The sequence below is a fragment of the Mobula birostris genome, chromosome 5 (assembly GCF_030028105.1).
Source record: "Mobula birostris isolate sMobBir1 chromosome 5, sMobBir1.hap1, whole genome shotgun sequence".
Lineage (NCBI taxonomy): Eukaryota > Metazoa > Chordata > Chondrichthyes > Myliobatiformes > Myliobatidae > Mobula > Mobula birostris.
This window is the reverse complement of record NC_092374.1, coordinates 12,680,499-12,696,015: the sequence shown is the minus strand read 5'-3', so window position 1 is coordinate 12,696,015 and position 15,517 is coordinate 12,680,499. Positions and strand designations below refer to the sequence as shown.

The following is a 15,517-nucleotide window of genomic DNA, read 5'->3' as shown; positions in this document are numbered from 1 at the left end:
TAATGTTCTTTTGTTTGGCTGTATTTATATATGTTTGAATGACAATTAAAACTGAATTTGATGATCTCTGAATGGCATTCAAAACAAAGAATAGCTCCTCAAGGGAAGTTACGGATGGGAAAGAACTGCTGGCCATTCTGATGAGGCCCATAGCCTGAAAATGGTGTTGTGATCTGGTCAAAGCTGGGATCCCAATAATATAATTGTATGCACGAGCGTCTGGGTACCTGAGACAATAATGATCCCACTCCCATTATCACTTCTAAATGTACAGCCCAGCTCAGCTAAAATCACTTGCGATTAGGCAGACACTATCGGGAGGGTAGCCTGCCTACGTAGAACCGAGCCCATTCCATATCTCCTTAACCTTGGCAACCTCGCACTGAAGTTGGCAGACCGTTGACAAGTTCCACACCCTGTTGACAAGTAACAACAGCCTCCAGAGAAACTTAGTGACAGACTCCCTTTAAATACCACATAGGGGGTTCTGTACTTCACAGGGAACTCTTCACAGTCACACACTCGAGAGACAGCAGGAATCCCGATATTGCTGGATGTTTGGACGTAGCGTATCAGGGGAGTAACAGTTTCTGACGTGTGAACCATCCTGTTGTAGCTCAGAAAAATCAGGTTGGTTCAGCAGCAGCTGCTTGAGAACAGTACAGTGCCGGGTTTGAAGATGATTGGCAGAAATACACAGGGAGATGAAGGGAATGCTTTTTCAGTGTTATGTTCAGATCAGTAACCAGGAAATGGACTATAAATTACAACCGGAGATAGAAAATACATGTCAGAGGGGCCGTGTTACGATAGTCATGGGGGATTTCAACATGCAGGTAGATTGGGAAAATCAGGAGGGTACAGATCTGAAGAGCAGGAATTTATAGAATGCCTTCAAGATGGCTCTTTAGAGCAACTTGTGGTTGAGCCTATTAGTGGAAAGGCAATTCTGGATTGGGTGTTGTGTAATAAACCAGATTTAATTAGGGAGCTTAAAGTAAAGGGACACTTAAGAGACAGTGATCATAACATGATAGAATTCACCGTACAGTTTGAGAGGGCGAAGTCAGATGTCAATATTACAGTGGAGTAAAGGGAATTATAGAGGTATAAGATAGCAACTGGCCAAGCTTGATTGAAAGAGGACAATAGCATGGATGACGGCACAGTAGCAAAGGCTGGAGTTTCTGGGGAAAGATTCAGAAGGCACAGATCCCAATGATGAAGTATTCTCAAAGGAGAATGAGGCAACAGCGGCTGACAAGGGAAGTCAAACGAAGTATAAAAGGAAAAGGGAGTGCATATAATATAGCAAAAATTAGTGGGAAGCTTTTAAAAACCAACAGAAGGTAACTAAAAAGCCATAAGGAAAGAGAAGATGAATAGTGAAAGTAAGCTTATACGCATAGATTGATTGCATGTCTATCAAGTGACACTAGGCACAGGGGAGTCTGTACATACGGTGACTGACAGGAAATGATAAAGTAGTGGTGTTGGGGTGGGTGAGTGGGTGGAGGTGTTGATTACCTTTACAGTTTGGTGAAAGTAACTGCTCCTGAGTGTGGTGGTCCTGTTACGGGCGCTACATAACCTCCTCCCCTGAAGTGAATGGGACAAATAGTCCACGAGCAAGGTGGGTGGGATCTGGCCCTTTTCCAGCACCTTTCTTTGTGTGCATATATACTATATTCTACATTGTTTTATTTTTAATAGCTCAACATGTGCATGTATAGCATCATCAGTCTGGGTGGCACCAAAACCAAAGCTTTTCAACGTATCTCGGTACGTGTGACAATAATAAACCAACGTTATCGGCTGGGGAATACTTGGAGGGTTTTGAGTTGTAAGGAGAGATTTGACAGGCTGAGATTGTCAGACACACAAAATGCTGGAGGAACTCTGCAGTCAGGCAGCACCTATGGAGGGGAATAAACGGTTACGGTTTCGGGCCGAGAACCTTCATCAGGTTCACGCTGCGATTGTACTCACTGGAGCACAGCAGGATGAATGGTGATCAACAGGGGGCTTATAAAATCTTGAAGGGGCAGTGATAGGGTAGATAGTCTTTTCCCAAAAGTAGGGGAGCCTAAAACTAGAGGACATGGGTTTAAGTCGAGACAGGAAAGATTTTAAAAGGGCAAGAGGATGGTGCGTGTATGGAACGAGCTACCAGAGGAAGTGTTAGAGATGGGAACAATCACGGAGTTTAAAAAGAATTTGGATAACTACATGGATAGAAAAGGAATAGATGGATATGGGCCAAATACAGGCAAATGGGATGATTACAGATAAATCTCTCAGGAAGAGTGGAAGAGTTGGGCCAGAGGGCCTGTTTTCGTGACCCTATGACATCAGCCCTGCATTTAGCTGTCAGGATTTTGTACATTTCAATGAGCTCATCTTTTTTTTAAACACTCCAGAGAGTGTCAGCCCATCCTGCCCACTCTCTTCTCACCCCTGGAATCCATTTAATGAGTCTTCAGGGCTGTTCCCTCCTCAGGCTAACGCCACACTTGGTGAGAAGCTCACTCTGTTAAAGCTCACTTTGCAGGCTTCTCTCCCGAAGTCGCAGCTGAAGTCACTCACCCCGCAGTCTTCTACAGCTTCGACAGCACTGGCAGGCAAGCTGGACAGTGTTCGTCTGTGTCTGCATGAGCTTGAGATGAGGAATTGCTACGTGCTTGCTCTTGCAGAAACGTGGCTCCAGGGCCATCAATCTACAAGCCAAACTACTCAGGGACTTGATTTATATGATCTTTTGTGACTGTATCTCTTTCTACCACACGGTAACTGTATGTGCTGTGTGCTGCGTGTGACTGTGCTCTGCACCTTGGCCCCGGAAGAACACTTTTTTGTTTGGCTATATTCATGCGTATGGTTGAATGACAATGAAACCTGAACAATTAATTCTTTCCATGTGACCCACCCCCACTGCACTCTCTACACGCCATGGACAGGCGTGGTCGAACTGCACGGTGTAGCAGACACTCCAGCCATACTCACTTACTGAAGGATAACCCACATGTAGCACTCTAGCTGTTTCTGTTAGTGGACAATGGGTGGAGATATGTCTCTACCAAAGTAGATGGAAAGCACTCCTTCCCTCCACTAGCCTGCAGGTCACCCTTGGGCAATGTGTAGCACCTGCACAGCCCCCTGATCAGCGTCATGTGAAACCATGGGAGCAGGTGGTGGATGGTCGTATGAACAGCCGGTGCATATCACAAGTCCTGGCTATGCAACCACTGACACCAGGCAGACAATCTCTGAAGAGTACTGATAATGGCTAGGGTCACCCGTCTTGTAAAGTCATTGCCCAGAAGAAGGCAATGGCAAAGCACTTCTGTAGAAAAAATTGCCAAGAACAATCATGGTCGAAAACCATGATCGGCTACGTCATACAACACAGCACAAAATAACGATATCATATGACAAGGCACATAATGGTGATGATGATGATGTTTCTGTGAGACTGTCACTCAAATGATTCCCACACTCTGACCTCCTATACCAAGAGTTTTTGTTAGAAAGCTGTTGAACTAGTAACCTAGAGGGTTGGACAAATGACTCAAAGACAAGGGTTCGAGATTTAGCCATAGAGTTATATGGATGTACTAATGTTGGAGAGGGTTCAGAGAAGATTTACGAGGATGATTCCTGGAATGCAGGGGCTAACATATGAGGAGCATTTGTCGGCTCTTGGACTGTATTCATTAGAGTACAGGAGAATGAGAGGGGATCTCATAAAAACATTTCGGACGTTGAAAGGGTTGGACAGAGTAGATGTGGAAAGGCTGTTTCCCTTGGTGGGTGAGTTCAGGACAAGAGGCCACAGTCTTAGAATTAGAGGTTACCCATTTAAAACAGAGATGAGGAGAAATTTTTTTAGCCAGAGGGTCGCGGACTTATGGAATTCGTTGCCACATACAGCTGTAGAGGTCCGATCATTGAGGGTGTTTAAGGAGGAGATTGACAGGTATGTAATTAGTCAGGGTATCAAGGGATATGGGGAAAAAGCCGGAAATTGGAACTAGATGGGAGAATAGTTTAGCTCATAGTGGAGTGGCGGAGCAGACTAAATGGGCCGAATGGCCTACTTCTGTTCCTTTGTCTTGTGATATAGCAAAGGCATAAGGCCTCTAATGAGTTCATGCTGACCATCAAACTCCAAATTACACTAATCTCATTTTACTCAACACACATGAACTCAATTAGTTTGACACAGTATTGTGGTTGTGGGCCGAAGGGCCTGTTCCTGAGCTGTACTGTGTTCAATGATCTAAAGATAAAGATTACCTTTATTTGAAATATGCAAGTCAAAACATCAAGACGTACTTTGATCCTAAGTTTACTTTGAACATCGTATCATTAGAACATACACTGAAAGGTGCCGTTTTGTGCCAACTATCTGCACGGTACAAAGATTGTACTGGGGGCATCTCACAAGTGTACCCACACTTTCGGCAGCAGCATAGCACGGCAACTACTCATGAACTGGTAAGTCCTTAGAATGTGGGAGGATACCCATGTGGTCACAGGGGAAACATACAAACTCCTTAGAGACTGTGGCAGAATTGAACCCAGGTTGAATTGAATTGAACTGGCTTTATCACTTACATCCTTCACATACATGAGGAGTAAAAATCTTTACATTACGTCTCCACCGAAGTTACTATGAATTGCACATTGCACATTTGGACAGAGATGTGACATAAAGAGTTTTACTCCTCATTTATATGAAGGATGTAAGTAATAAAGTCAGTTCAATTCAATTCAAATGTGCAATGTGCAATTTATAGTAATTTATAATAAATAGTATGTATAACAGGACAGCCAATATAACATAGAAATACAATTGTATCAGCATGGATTTATCAGTCTGAAGGTCTGGTGGAAGAAGCTGTCCTGGAGCCTGTTGGTCCCGGCTTTTATGCCACGGTACCGTTTCCCGGATGGAAGCAGCTGGAATAGTTTGTGAGTGGGATGACTCGGGTCCCCAATGATCCTTCGGGCCCTTTTTAAACACCTGTCTTTGTAAATGTCCTGAATAGTGGGAAGTTCACATCTACAGATGTGCTGGGCTGTCCGCACCACTCTCTGCAGAGTCCTGCGATTGAGGGAAGTACAGTTCCCATACCAGGCAGTGATGCAGCCGGTCAGGATGCTCTCAATTGTGCCCCTGTAGAAAGTCCTTAGGATTTGAGGGCCCATACCAAACTTCTTCAACTGTCTGAAGTGAACGAGGTGCTGTTGTGTTGTTTTCACCATACAGCCGATATGTACAGACCACGTGAGCTCCTCAGTGATATGTATGCTGAGGAACTTAAAGCTGTTCACCCTCTCAACCCCAGATCCATTGATGTCAATAGGGGTTAGCCTGTCTCCATTCCTCCTGTAGTCCACAACCAGCTCCTTTGTTTTTGCGACATTGAGGGAGAGGTTGCTGGCATTCTAATAGTGTTATGCTAACTGCTACACTATCGTGCTCACTTTTGTATCGTGTGTCTGTCCAACGGTCCTTTAAAGGCTGCCATTGTATCTGCCTCAACTACTTTCTCTGGAAGCTTGATATTCCATATTTTCTGCATACCACCCTCTGGGTGAAAAAAGTTCCCCTCAAGTTCCTCTCAAATCTTTCCCTTCTCACCTTAAGGCTCTTCCCACTCCCCAGTCCTGGGGGGAGTCGAAAGACTGAGTACATTCACCCTACCTAAGTGGTTAAGGCATTGGACTAGCGACCTGAAGGTCGTGAGTTTGAGCCCCAGCCGAGGGAACGTGTTGTATCCTTGAGCAAGGCACTTAATCACACATTGCTCTGCGACGACACTAGTGCCAAGTTGTATGGGTCCTAATGCCCTTCCCTTGGACGACATTGGTGTCGTGGAGAGGGGAGACTTGCAGTATGGGCAACTGCTGGTCTTCCATACAACCTTGCCCAGGCCTGCGCCCTGGAGAGTGAAGACTTTCCAGGTGCAGATCCATGGTCTCGCAAGACTAACGGATGCCTTTATGCCCCTCATGGTTTTACACACCTCTGTAAGATCACCTCTCATCCTCCTATTTACAAAAGGGAAAAATGTCTCACTCTGTCCAATCTCTCCCTCTATGTAACTCAGTTCCCCCCAAGTCCTGGCGATATTCTCGTAAATAATCTTTACTGCACTCTTTCTAATTTCAAAGTTCAAAGTAAACTTTATTATCAAAGTACTATATACAGCCCTGTATACGTCGCTATATACAAGCCTGAGATTCATTTTCTTGTGGGCATACTCAACAAATCTATTGAATAGTAACTATAACAGGATAAATGAAAAATCAACCAGAGTTCAGAAGACAACAAACTGTGCAAATACAAATATAAATAAATAGCAATAAATATCGAGAACATGAGATGACGAGTCCTTGAAAGTGAGTCCATTGGTTGTGGGGACGGTTCAATGATGGGACAAGTGAAGCTAAATGTAGTTATCTCCTTTTGTTCAAGAGCCTGATGGTTGACTTGAGCCAATTTGACCTTAATATTTCCTGTGGTATTTTTGCACACTTACATGGCGACTTACACATTTATGGAGAGGTTATTACACACTCATGCCTGTACTCTTGCAGAGTAACTCTAATGTACCTCAGTGTACTGACCAAAGTAGATTTAACACAAGGTTTTCAAGTACACAGTGTGTGTCTTTTGCGTATTTGCTCCTGGACTTGCATTCTCACTGCCACGCCCTCGCATACCACAGGGGACATGTGGTGCACATGGTGGCAGGCTGTTGCACACGTATACACATCGGTACTTACTGTGACGCGCCACCAGCTTGTGAGTGAAACATCTCTCCCTCACCCTCTGAGTCCGTAGAAGATGCACCTGTGGAGAAGAGACAAGGACAGAGTCAAACTTTGCTTCAAGGGGAGTAGGCTTTGCACTTCTGAATAGCCCCAACTGAATCTGAACCCTAAACACAAGAGATTCTGCCAATGCTAGAAACCATGCAACACACACAAAATGCTGGAGGAACTCAGCACCTCTGGGGAGGAATAAAGAGTTGACATTCCGGGCCGAAACCCTACATCAGGCCAGGAGAGGAAGGGGGCAGGCCCTCAAAAGCAGCTTATAATTTGTGTGACAACTAAATAGTCAGCTGCCTGCATCTGATCACAGTTATTTCATGCTGTCCAGTGTCCAATAAAGCTTCAACCATAGCAGATTATAGACACAAGAGATTATACAGATGCTGGAGATCTTGGCAAATGTACACAAATGGAGGAACTCAGCAGGTTGGGCAGCATCCATGGAGAGGAATAATCGGTTGATGTTTTGGGTGAAGACCCTTCATCAGGACTCATGATGAAGAGGGGTTCCCAACCCTTTTAATGCCATGGACCCCCACCATTAACCCAGGGGTCTGCGGAGCCAGCGCTGGGAACCCATAATGATAAAGGATTCTGCTGGAACATCGACTGTTTATTCCTCTCCACAGATGCTGCCTGACCTGCTGAGTTCCTCCAGCATCTTGTGTGTGACCACAAATGCCCTGCACTGCTTTTCGACATCCCAAGGATGCAGCCAAGAAGACGAGCGCTTTTCGCGGCCCTGTGGACGGGCCGATTCTAAGCAGTGTCCCCAGCTGAAGTGTTGCAGGAGAGAACGGAATATCGGGAACAGTAGATCCGCTGTCGGAGGCTGTGTACTCGGAGAGTTGTGCTCTCTCTCTCTCTCTCTGTCATTGGTGGGTGAGAGATTGTCGCTGATTCTTGGGTCACAGAACTCGGGGTGGGGGGGGAGTGCGTGACAGACTTTTAACACCATAAATCAGTAAGTTGTTTTGTTATGTCTCCCTTCTTGCTTCATGGCCTTTCTTGGGGGCACTGGTGTGGTGGAGGGTGCTGATGCTTTTTATTTACAAAAGTAGGTTGGGGTCAGAGATGGTAGTCATTTTGCTGCCGCTTGTGTGTGGGAGTGGGGAGAAGGGGGCTTCGGGGTTCTAATATTTTTAACTTATTCTTTGGGGGCACTCTTCTGTTTTCGTGGATGTCTGTGAAGAACAAGAATTTCAGGATGTATATTGTATACATTCTCTGACATTAAGTGGAACTATTGAACTATTTGAACAATAAACTGCACGCAGGTAATTGAATCCAGTTGCACAGCCATTGTGTAGGTGCGTTTACAGGAGACACAAGACTGTGCAGAGACTGGAATCTGGAGCAACAAGCAACCTGCTGGAGGAACTCGGTGGGTCAAGCAGCATTTCTGAATGGAGCTGTAGAAATTCCGCTCTCTGACTCAGTTGGGGGGGATTGTGGGGTTGGAGTTTGGGGTTCAATCCTGGTGTCTCTGTAAGGAGTTTTTACATGCTCCTTGTAGAATGAATGGGTGCTCTGGTTTCCTCCCACGGTCCAAACACGCATTTGTTAGTAGGTTAATTGGTCATTGTAAATTGCCCCTGATTAGGCTAGGGGTTGCTGCGCGGCACCAATGCAAATGGACGGTAGGGTCTGTTTCTTGCTATATCTTTAAATAAAATAAATAAATCTCTCCCTTTACATCTTAAAACCTGTAATTATTGATTTTCCAACACTGGAAACTGGAGATATTTTTACACAGGAAATAAGACCACAATACACAGTTGCAGAATCAGGCCATTCAGCCCATCGATTCTGCTCTGCCATTCAATCATGGCTGATTTAATCTCCCTCTCAACCCCATTCTCCTGTCTTCTCCTTGTAACCTTTGATGCCCTTACCAACAACCTCGGCTTTAAATATATCCAATGACTTGGCCTCCACAGCCACCTGTAGCAATGAAGGCTCACGTTCAACTCATGGAAGTATTACTGTGTCACTTAAGCTGGAATTTTGTCAGTTCATGCCTTGGCCGCAGTAGAATATTGGTTAGCTTTACAGTGCCAGTGACCACTGATTGGTTTCAATTCCTGCCGCTGTCTGTAAGGAGTTTTTACGTTCTTGGTATAAATGTGTGGGTTTTCTCTGGGTACTTCTGTTCCCTCCCACATCCCAAAAGACATACGGGTGAGGGTGAGCAAATTGTGGGCATGCGAGTCTAACACCAGAAGCATGGTAACACTTGTAGGCTGCCCCCAGCACGTCCTCGGGCTGGGTTGGCTGTGGACACAAACGGAGCACTTCACTGTACGTTTCAACGTACATGTGACAAATAAAGCTAATCTCTGTCTTTAATATGTGGGAAGGAGGAATTGTCGGTGTTTCGGGACTCAGGATGCAGATCCAGGCTCCGTCAGCAGGTAACAGACAAAGCGATGGAGGAACTCAGCGGGTCAGGCAGGATCTATGGACGGTCCACGTTTCAGGTCAAGACCTCTCACCTGGACTGAAGGATAGAGGGCAGATAGCCAATATAAAAAGCCAGCATCCTGTATCTGCACCCAAAGCCCTCCACAGATGTTGCCTGACCTGCTGAGTTCCTTCAGCATTTTGTACAGAGCTTCAGATTCCGGCATCTGCAGTCTCTTGTGTCTCTGTGGGCAGGTTGATGCGCTGGGCATCCCTGACATTACTGGCAAGTGCCAGCCTGTCAGAGGCTTCCCATCTGTCAGATGGAAAGAGGGAGGTTTGTTTGACACTGGGATGATTAGTTAGTGGGAACAGGAAATATCTTCCTTCCTGCAGCAGGATGGACACTAATGAGAAACAGGTCTGCACTAGTGGCAAGCACAGTCTGTCTTTAGGCACACCCAGCTCCCTGCTCCAACATATTTGTTTAATCATCGTTACAAGGTCAATTTGTCAATTGTCCACCAGTGCCCGATGAAGTCAAAAAAAGGGCAGCATAGTTGTGGAGCAGTTAGTGCAAAGCTGTATGATCAGGGTTCAATTCCCATCACCGTCTGTAAGGAGTTCGCACGTTCTTGTCACCGCATGGGTTTCCACTGGGTGCTCCGGTTTACTACCGTTGTCTGAAGACGTATGGGTTAAGGTCACCGCTAGTAGGTTGTGGACATGGTGCTGGAACCATGGCAACTGTTGGGACAGGAAACAGCTTCCTCCCCCAGGCCGTGAGACGACTGAATTTCCTGCCACCATCCAGGTCCCATTACGTATGAAGCCCCAGTGGTGTTATGCTGTTCACTTTTTACCTTATGTCATAAATGCACCTTATTATTTGTTCATTTCTTTGTCTTTATTATTACATTCTGTGTTGTGTATGTGAGTTATATTTACTGTGTTGTGCACCAAGATGAGGGCACCTCAAGAAGGAGGAGTAAAACCTCCAAGCTGATGGCATGAATATCAATTTTTCTTTCTTTTAAAAAAATTCCCTCTCCTCCTCCATTCCCCACTCCGACCTTTTACCTCTTCTCATCTACCTATCACTTCCTCCGGGTCCCCTCCTCTCCCATGGTCCACTCTCCTCTCCTATCAGATTCCTTCTCCATTCCTTTACCTTTCCCACTCATCTAGCTTCACCTATCACCTTCCAGCTTGTCCTGCTTCCCCTCCATCCCATCTTTTTATTCAGGCATCTTCCTCCTGCCTTCTCCGTCCTGAAGCAGGGTCTTGGCCAGAAAGGTCAGCTATTTATTCATTTCTGTAGATGCTGCCTGACCTGCTGAGTTCCTCCAGCATTCAGTGTGTGTTACTCTGGTCTGGAATACATGTTCATTTTGGTGGTATTCATGTGTAGGGTTGAATGACTTGACCTTGATCTTGACGCTTGCGGGCTGCCCCCGGTACAATTCTCTTGATGCAAACGATGCATTTCACTGTATGTTTCAGAATCTGAATCAGGTTTAATATCACTGACATAAGTGAAATTTGTTATTTTGTGGCAGCGGTATAGAACAGTTCAACCTATATGTGATAAATAAAACTCATCTTCTCTTTTAAGAAGCCTCGCCCTCATCATCTTACCAGTGTCTGAGGCATGTCCTGACAAAAATGTCTGCTCAAGTGATGCAATAAGTTTTCCATTAGCTGAACGTGAGCCTTAATGTGGTCACAATCCCACGAGTGAATCAGAGAGATGAATTTCTACTGCACTGTCGGCAGTCTTTCAGGATGTTCCGAATACCTTTGCACTGATACATCACCACACAAAATGAGCCGATTCAGCCACTGGGTACACACCAAGCCCCAGCAGCATCAGTATTGGTACTGGTTTATTATTGTCACATGTACCGAGGTCAGCGAAAAGCTTGCCTTGCACACTGTTCAAACAGACCAAATCATTACACAATGCATTGTGGTAGTTTTGGTTCAGAGACACATTATGGTAATAGGCCCATCTGTAGAAGAAGAATCTCAAGGTTGCATAATGTAAGCATATATTGATAATAAATATACTTTGAACTTTGAATCTGCCAAATTACACCTGTGTGACCAAATAACCTACTAACCTGTGGGATTTTGGAACGTAGGAGGGAACCAGAGCACCCGGAGGAAATCTATGCAGTCACAGGCAGAATATACAAACTCCTTCCAGACAGCCGGGGGTGGCAGATTTCAACCCGGGTTGCTGGCACTGTAATAGCGTTTAGCCAACTGCTACACTACCATGCCGACCCCAAAGGTAGACCAAGCTAAATAATAACAATGCAGAATCATGTTATAGAGAGTGGGCGGTGCAGGTAAACAAAGTGAAAGATTATAATGAGGTAGATTGTGAGGTCAAGATCCAAGCTATTGTACAAGAGGTCTGTTGAAAGATGCTTGGCCAGGTACATGGATAGGAATCTATCTATCTGTGACGCCACTTTCGATGAAGTCTGGGAATACAGGTCCATAGTTCATTGAAAATGGTGTCATGGGCAGATAAGGTTATAAAGAAAACTTCTGGCACATTGGCTGTCATAAACTAATCCACTGAGTACAGAAGATGGGATATTATGTTGAAGTTCTATAAGACATTGGTGAGGCCTAATTTGGAATTTGCAGCTACCTACAGGAAAGATGTGAACAAGGTTGAAAGAGTACAGAGAAAATTCGCAAGGATGTTGCTGGGATTTGAGGACCTGAGTTATAAGGAAAGATTAAACAGGTTAGGACTTTATTCCTTGGAACGTAGAAGATTGAGAGGAGATTTGATAGAGGTTTACAAAATTATGAGGTGTATAGATAGGGTAAATGCAAGCAGGCTTTTTCCATTGTGGTTGGGTGGGCCTACAACCAGAGGTCATGGGTTAAGGGTGAAAGGTAAAATGTTTGAGAGGAACATGAGGGGAAACTGCTTCACTCAGAGGGTTGTGAGAGTGTGGAATGAACTGCCAGTACAAGTGGTGCATGTGAGCTCGATTTCAGTGTTTAAGAGAAGTTTGGATAGATACATTAATGGTTGGGGTATGGAGGGCTATGGTCCCAATGCAAGTTGATAGGAATAGGTAGTTTAGTAGGTAGTTGTTGGCATGGACTAGATGGACCAAAGGGTCTGTTTCTGTGCTGTACTTTTCTATGACTCTGTGAAAGGTTTAGAGGAATATGGGCAAAATGTGGGAAAATGGAACCAGCTTAGTTGGGAATCTTGGTTGGCATGGACCAGATGGGCTGAAGGGCCTGTTTCATAAGACATAGGAATAGACTTAAGCCCATCGAGTTTGCTCCGCCATTCAATCATAAGACCATAAGATATAGGAGCAGAATTAGGCCATTTGGCCCATCAAGACTGCTCCGTCATTTCATCTTGGCTGATCCAATTTTTCTCTCAGCCCCAATCTCCTGCATTCCCCCTGTATCCCTTCATGCCCTGACTAATCAAGAACCTATCAACCTCTGCCTTAAAGATACATAAAGACTTGGCCTCCACAGCTGCCCGTGACAATGAATTCCACAGATTCACCACTCTGTCCAAAAAAATTTCTCCTTATCTTAGTTCTAAAAGGCCACACTTCTATTTTGAGGCTGTGTCTCCTTGTCTTAAGACCATAAGACATTGAAACAGAATTAGGCTATTTGGCCCATCGAGTCTGTGTCATCTTTCAATCATAGCTGATCCTTCTTTCTCCCCTCCTCAGCTTCACTCCCTGGCCTTCTTCCTGTAACCTTTGATGCTGCATCCAATCAAGAACCTATCAATCTCTGCCTTAAATATACCCATTGACCTGGCCTCAACTGCTGTCTATGGTAACAAATTTCACAAATTTACCACCCTCTGGCTGAAGAAATTTCTCTGCATCTCTGTTTTAAATGGATGCCCCTCTATCCTGAGGCTGTGCCCTCTTGTCCTAGACTCTCCCACCATGGGAAACATCCTTTCCACATCTACTCTGTCTAGGACTTCCAACATTCGAAAGGTTTCGATGAGATCCCCCCTCATCCTTCTAAATTCCAGCGAATACAGACCCAGAGCCATCAAACATTCCTCGTATGCTAACCATTTCACTCCTGGAATCATAACTTGTGAACCTCCTCTGGACCCTCTCCAATGCCAGCACATCTTTTCTTAGATGAGGAGCCCAAAACTGTTCACAATACTCAAGGTGAGGCCTCACCAGTGCCTTATAAAGCCTCAGCATCACACCCTGCTCTTGTATTCTAGACATCTTGAAATGAATGCTAACATGGCATTTGCCTTCCTCACCCCTGATTCAACCTGCAAGTTAACCCTTCAGGGTGTTCTGCACAAGGACTCCCAAGACCTTCTGCATCTCAGATTTTTGGATTTTCTCCATGTTTGGAAAATAGTCCACACATTTATTTCTACTACCAAAGTGCATGACCATGCATTTTCCAACATTGTATTTCATTTGTCACTCTCTTGCCCATTCTCCTAATCTGTCTAATTCCTTCTCCAGCCTACCTGTTTCCTCAACACCACCTGCCCCTCCACCAATCTTAGTATCATCTGCAAACTTGGTAACAAAGCCATCTATTCAATCATCTAAATCATTGATATACAGCATAAAAAGAAGTGGTCCCAACATCAACCCCTGCGGAACACCACTAGTCACTGGCAGCCAACCAGAAAAGGATCCTTTTATTCCCACTCGCTGCCTCCTACCTATCAGCCAATACTCTAACCATTGCAGTAACTTTTCTGTAATGCCATGGGTTCATAACTTGGTAAGTAGCCTCATGTGTGGCATCTTGTTAAAGACATTCTGGAAGTCCAAAAATATACAACATCCATCCCATCCCCTTTATCTATCCTACTTGTAATCTCCTCAAAGAATTCCAACAGCTTTGTCAGGCAAGATCTTCCCTTAAGGAAACCATGCTGACCTTGTCCTATCTTGCCCTGTGCCACCAAGTACTCCATAAACTTATACTTAATAATTGACCCAAAATCTTCCCAACCACTGAGGTTAAGCTAACTGATCTATAGTTTCCTTCCTGCTGCCTCCCTCCTTTTTTAAAGAGTGGAGTGACATTTGCAATTTTCCAGTCCTCCGGAACCATGCCAGAGTCCAATGATTTTTGAAAGATTATGACTAATGCATCTACAATCTCTACCGCTACCTCTTTCAGAACCCTAGGGTGACTTATGTACCTTTAGGTCTTTCAGCTTTTTGAGCACTTTCTCCCTGCTGCACACACTTCTCTTCCCTCACACGCTTCAATAAACAGCCGATTTATTTTCCCTCTCAACTCCTTTCTCCTACCTTTTCCTGATGCCCTCACTGATCAAAAACCTATCAATCTCTGCTTTAAATATACCCAATGACTTGGCCTCCACAGCCGTCTGTGACAATGAATTCCACAGATTCATCAGCGCTGGCTAAAGAAATGGCTCCTCATCTCTGTTCAATAAGGACATCCTATTCTGAGGTTGTGCCTACTGGTCCAAGAGTCCCCACTCTTGGAAACATCCTCTCCACGTTCGCTTTATTTAAGCCTTTTGATATTCTTTACGTTTCAATAGAGGTCCAGGCATGATCTCTGGAAAGCCATCTCATGGGCGAAGTGGCAATTCCGGACTAAACTTGATTCATTGAAGTAAATTCAACAGCTGTGGACTCCTACCATTCCTATGCTCACTTTGACTATCGCAACATGAAGGAACCTTCATGGACTCCCACAGCCACCGATGACCCTGTGATTTCTGTCTCTGAGGCCAATGTGAGAGAACCTTTCAGGTGGGTGAACCCATGGGAAGCATCCAGCCCAGATGGGGTATCTGATCTGTGCTGATCAACTGGCTGGAGTGTTCACTGGCACATTTAACCTCTCAGTTCAGCAGTCTGAGGTACCCATCTGCTTCAAGCAGACTTCAATTTTACCGATGCCCAAGAAGAACCTGGTAACTTGCCTCAAAGTCTATTGTCCTGTGGTGTTTACATGCACAGTGATGAAGTGTTTTGAGAGGTTGGTGATTAAACATATCAGCTCCTGCCTGAGAAGTGACTTCTGTCTGCTTTAACTTTCCTACTGGCATAACAGGTTGACAGCAGATGCCATTTCACTGGCTCTTCACTTAATCCTGGAACATGTGGCTAGCAAAGATGCATACATCAGGATGCTCTTCATTGAGAAATGGGTGAACTTCCAGGAAGACGGCGGTACGTATACAAGCAGTGGCCTCTTGGGGGCCAACCAAAGGTGCTTTTTT

The 15,517-nt window shown here is 44.9% G+C and overlaps 1 protein-coding gene across 3 annotated transcripts in view; it reads right to left on the bottom strand.

Moving 5' to 3' along the window:
* The window catches only part of palld (palladin, cytoskeletal associated protein), a 446,071-nt gene that overhangs the window by 224,305 nt on the left and 206,249 nt on the right, over nt 1–15,517 (bottom strand). For all 3 annotated transcript variants that reach the window (XM_072257627.1, XM_072257625.1, XM_072257626.1), the window contains exon 4: nt 6,796–6,862. In XM_072257627.1, the coding sequence (XP_072113728.1) occupies nt 6,796–6,862 (67 nt within the window). The remainder of the gene's footprint in view (nt 1–6,795; nt 6,863–15,517) is intronic.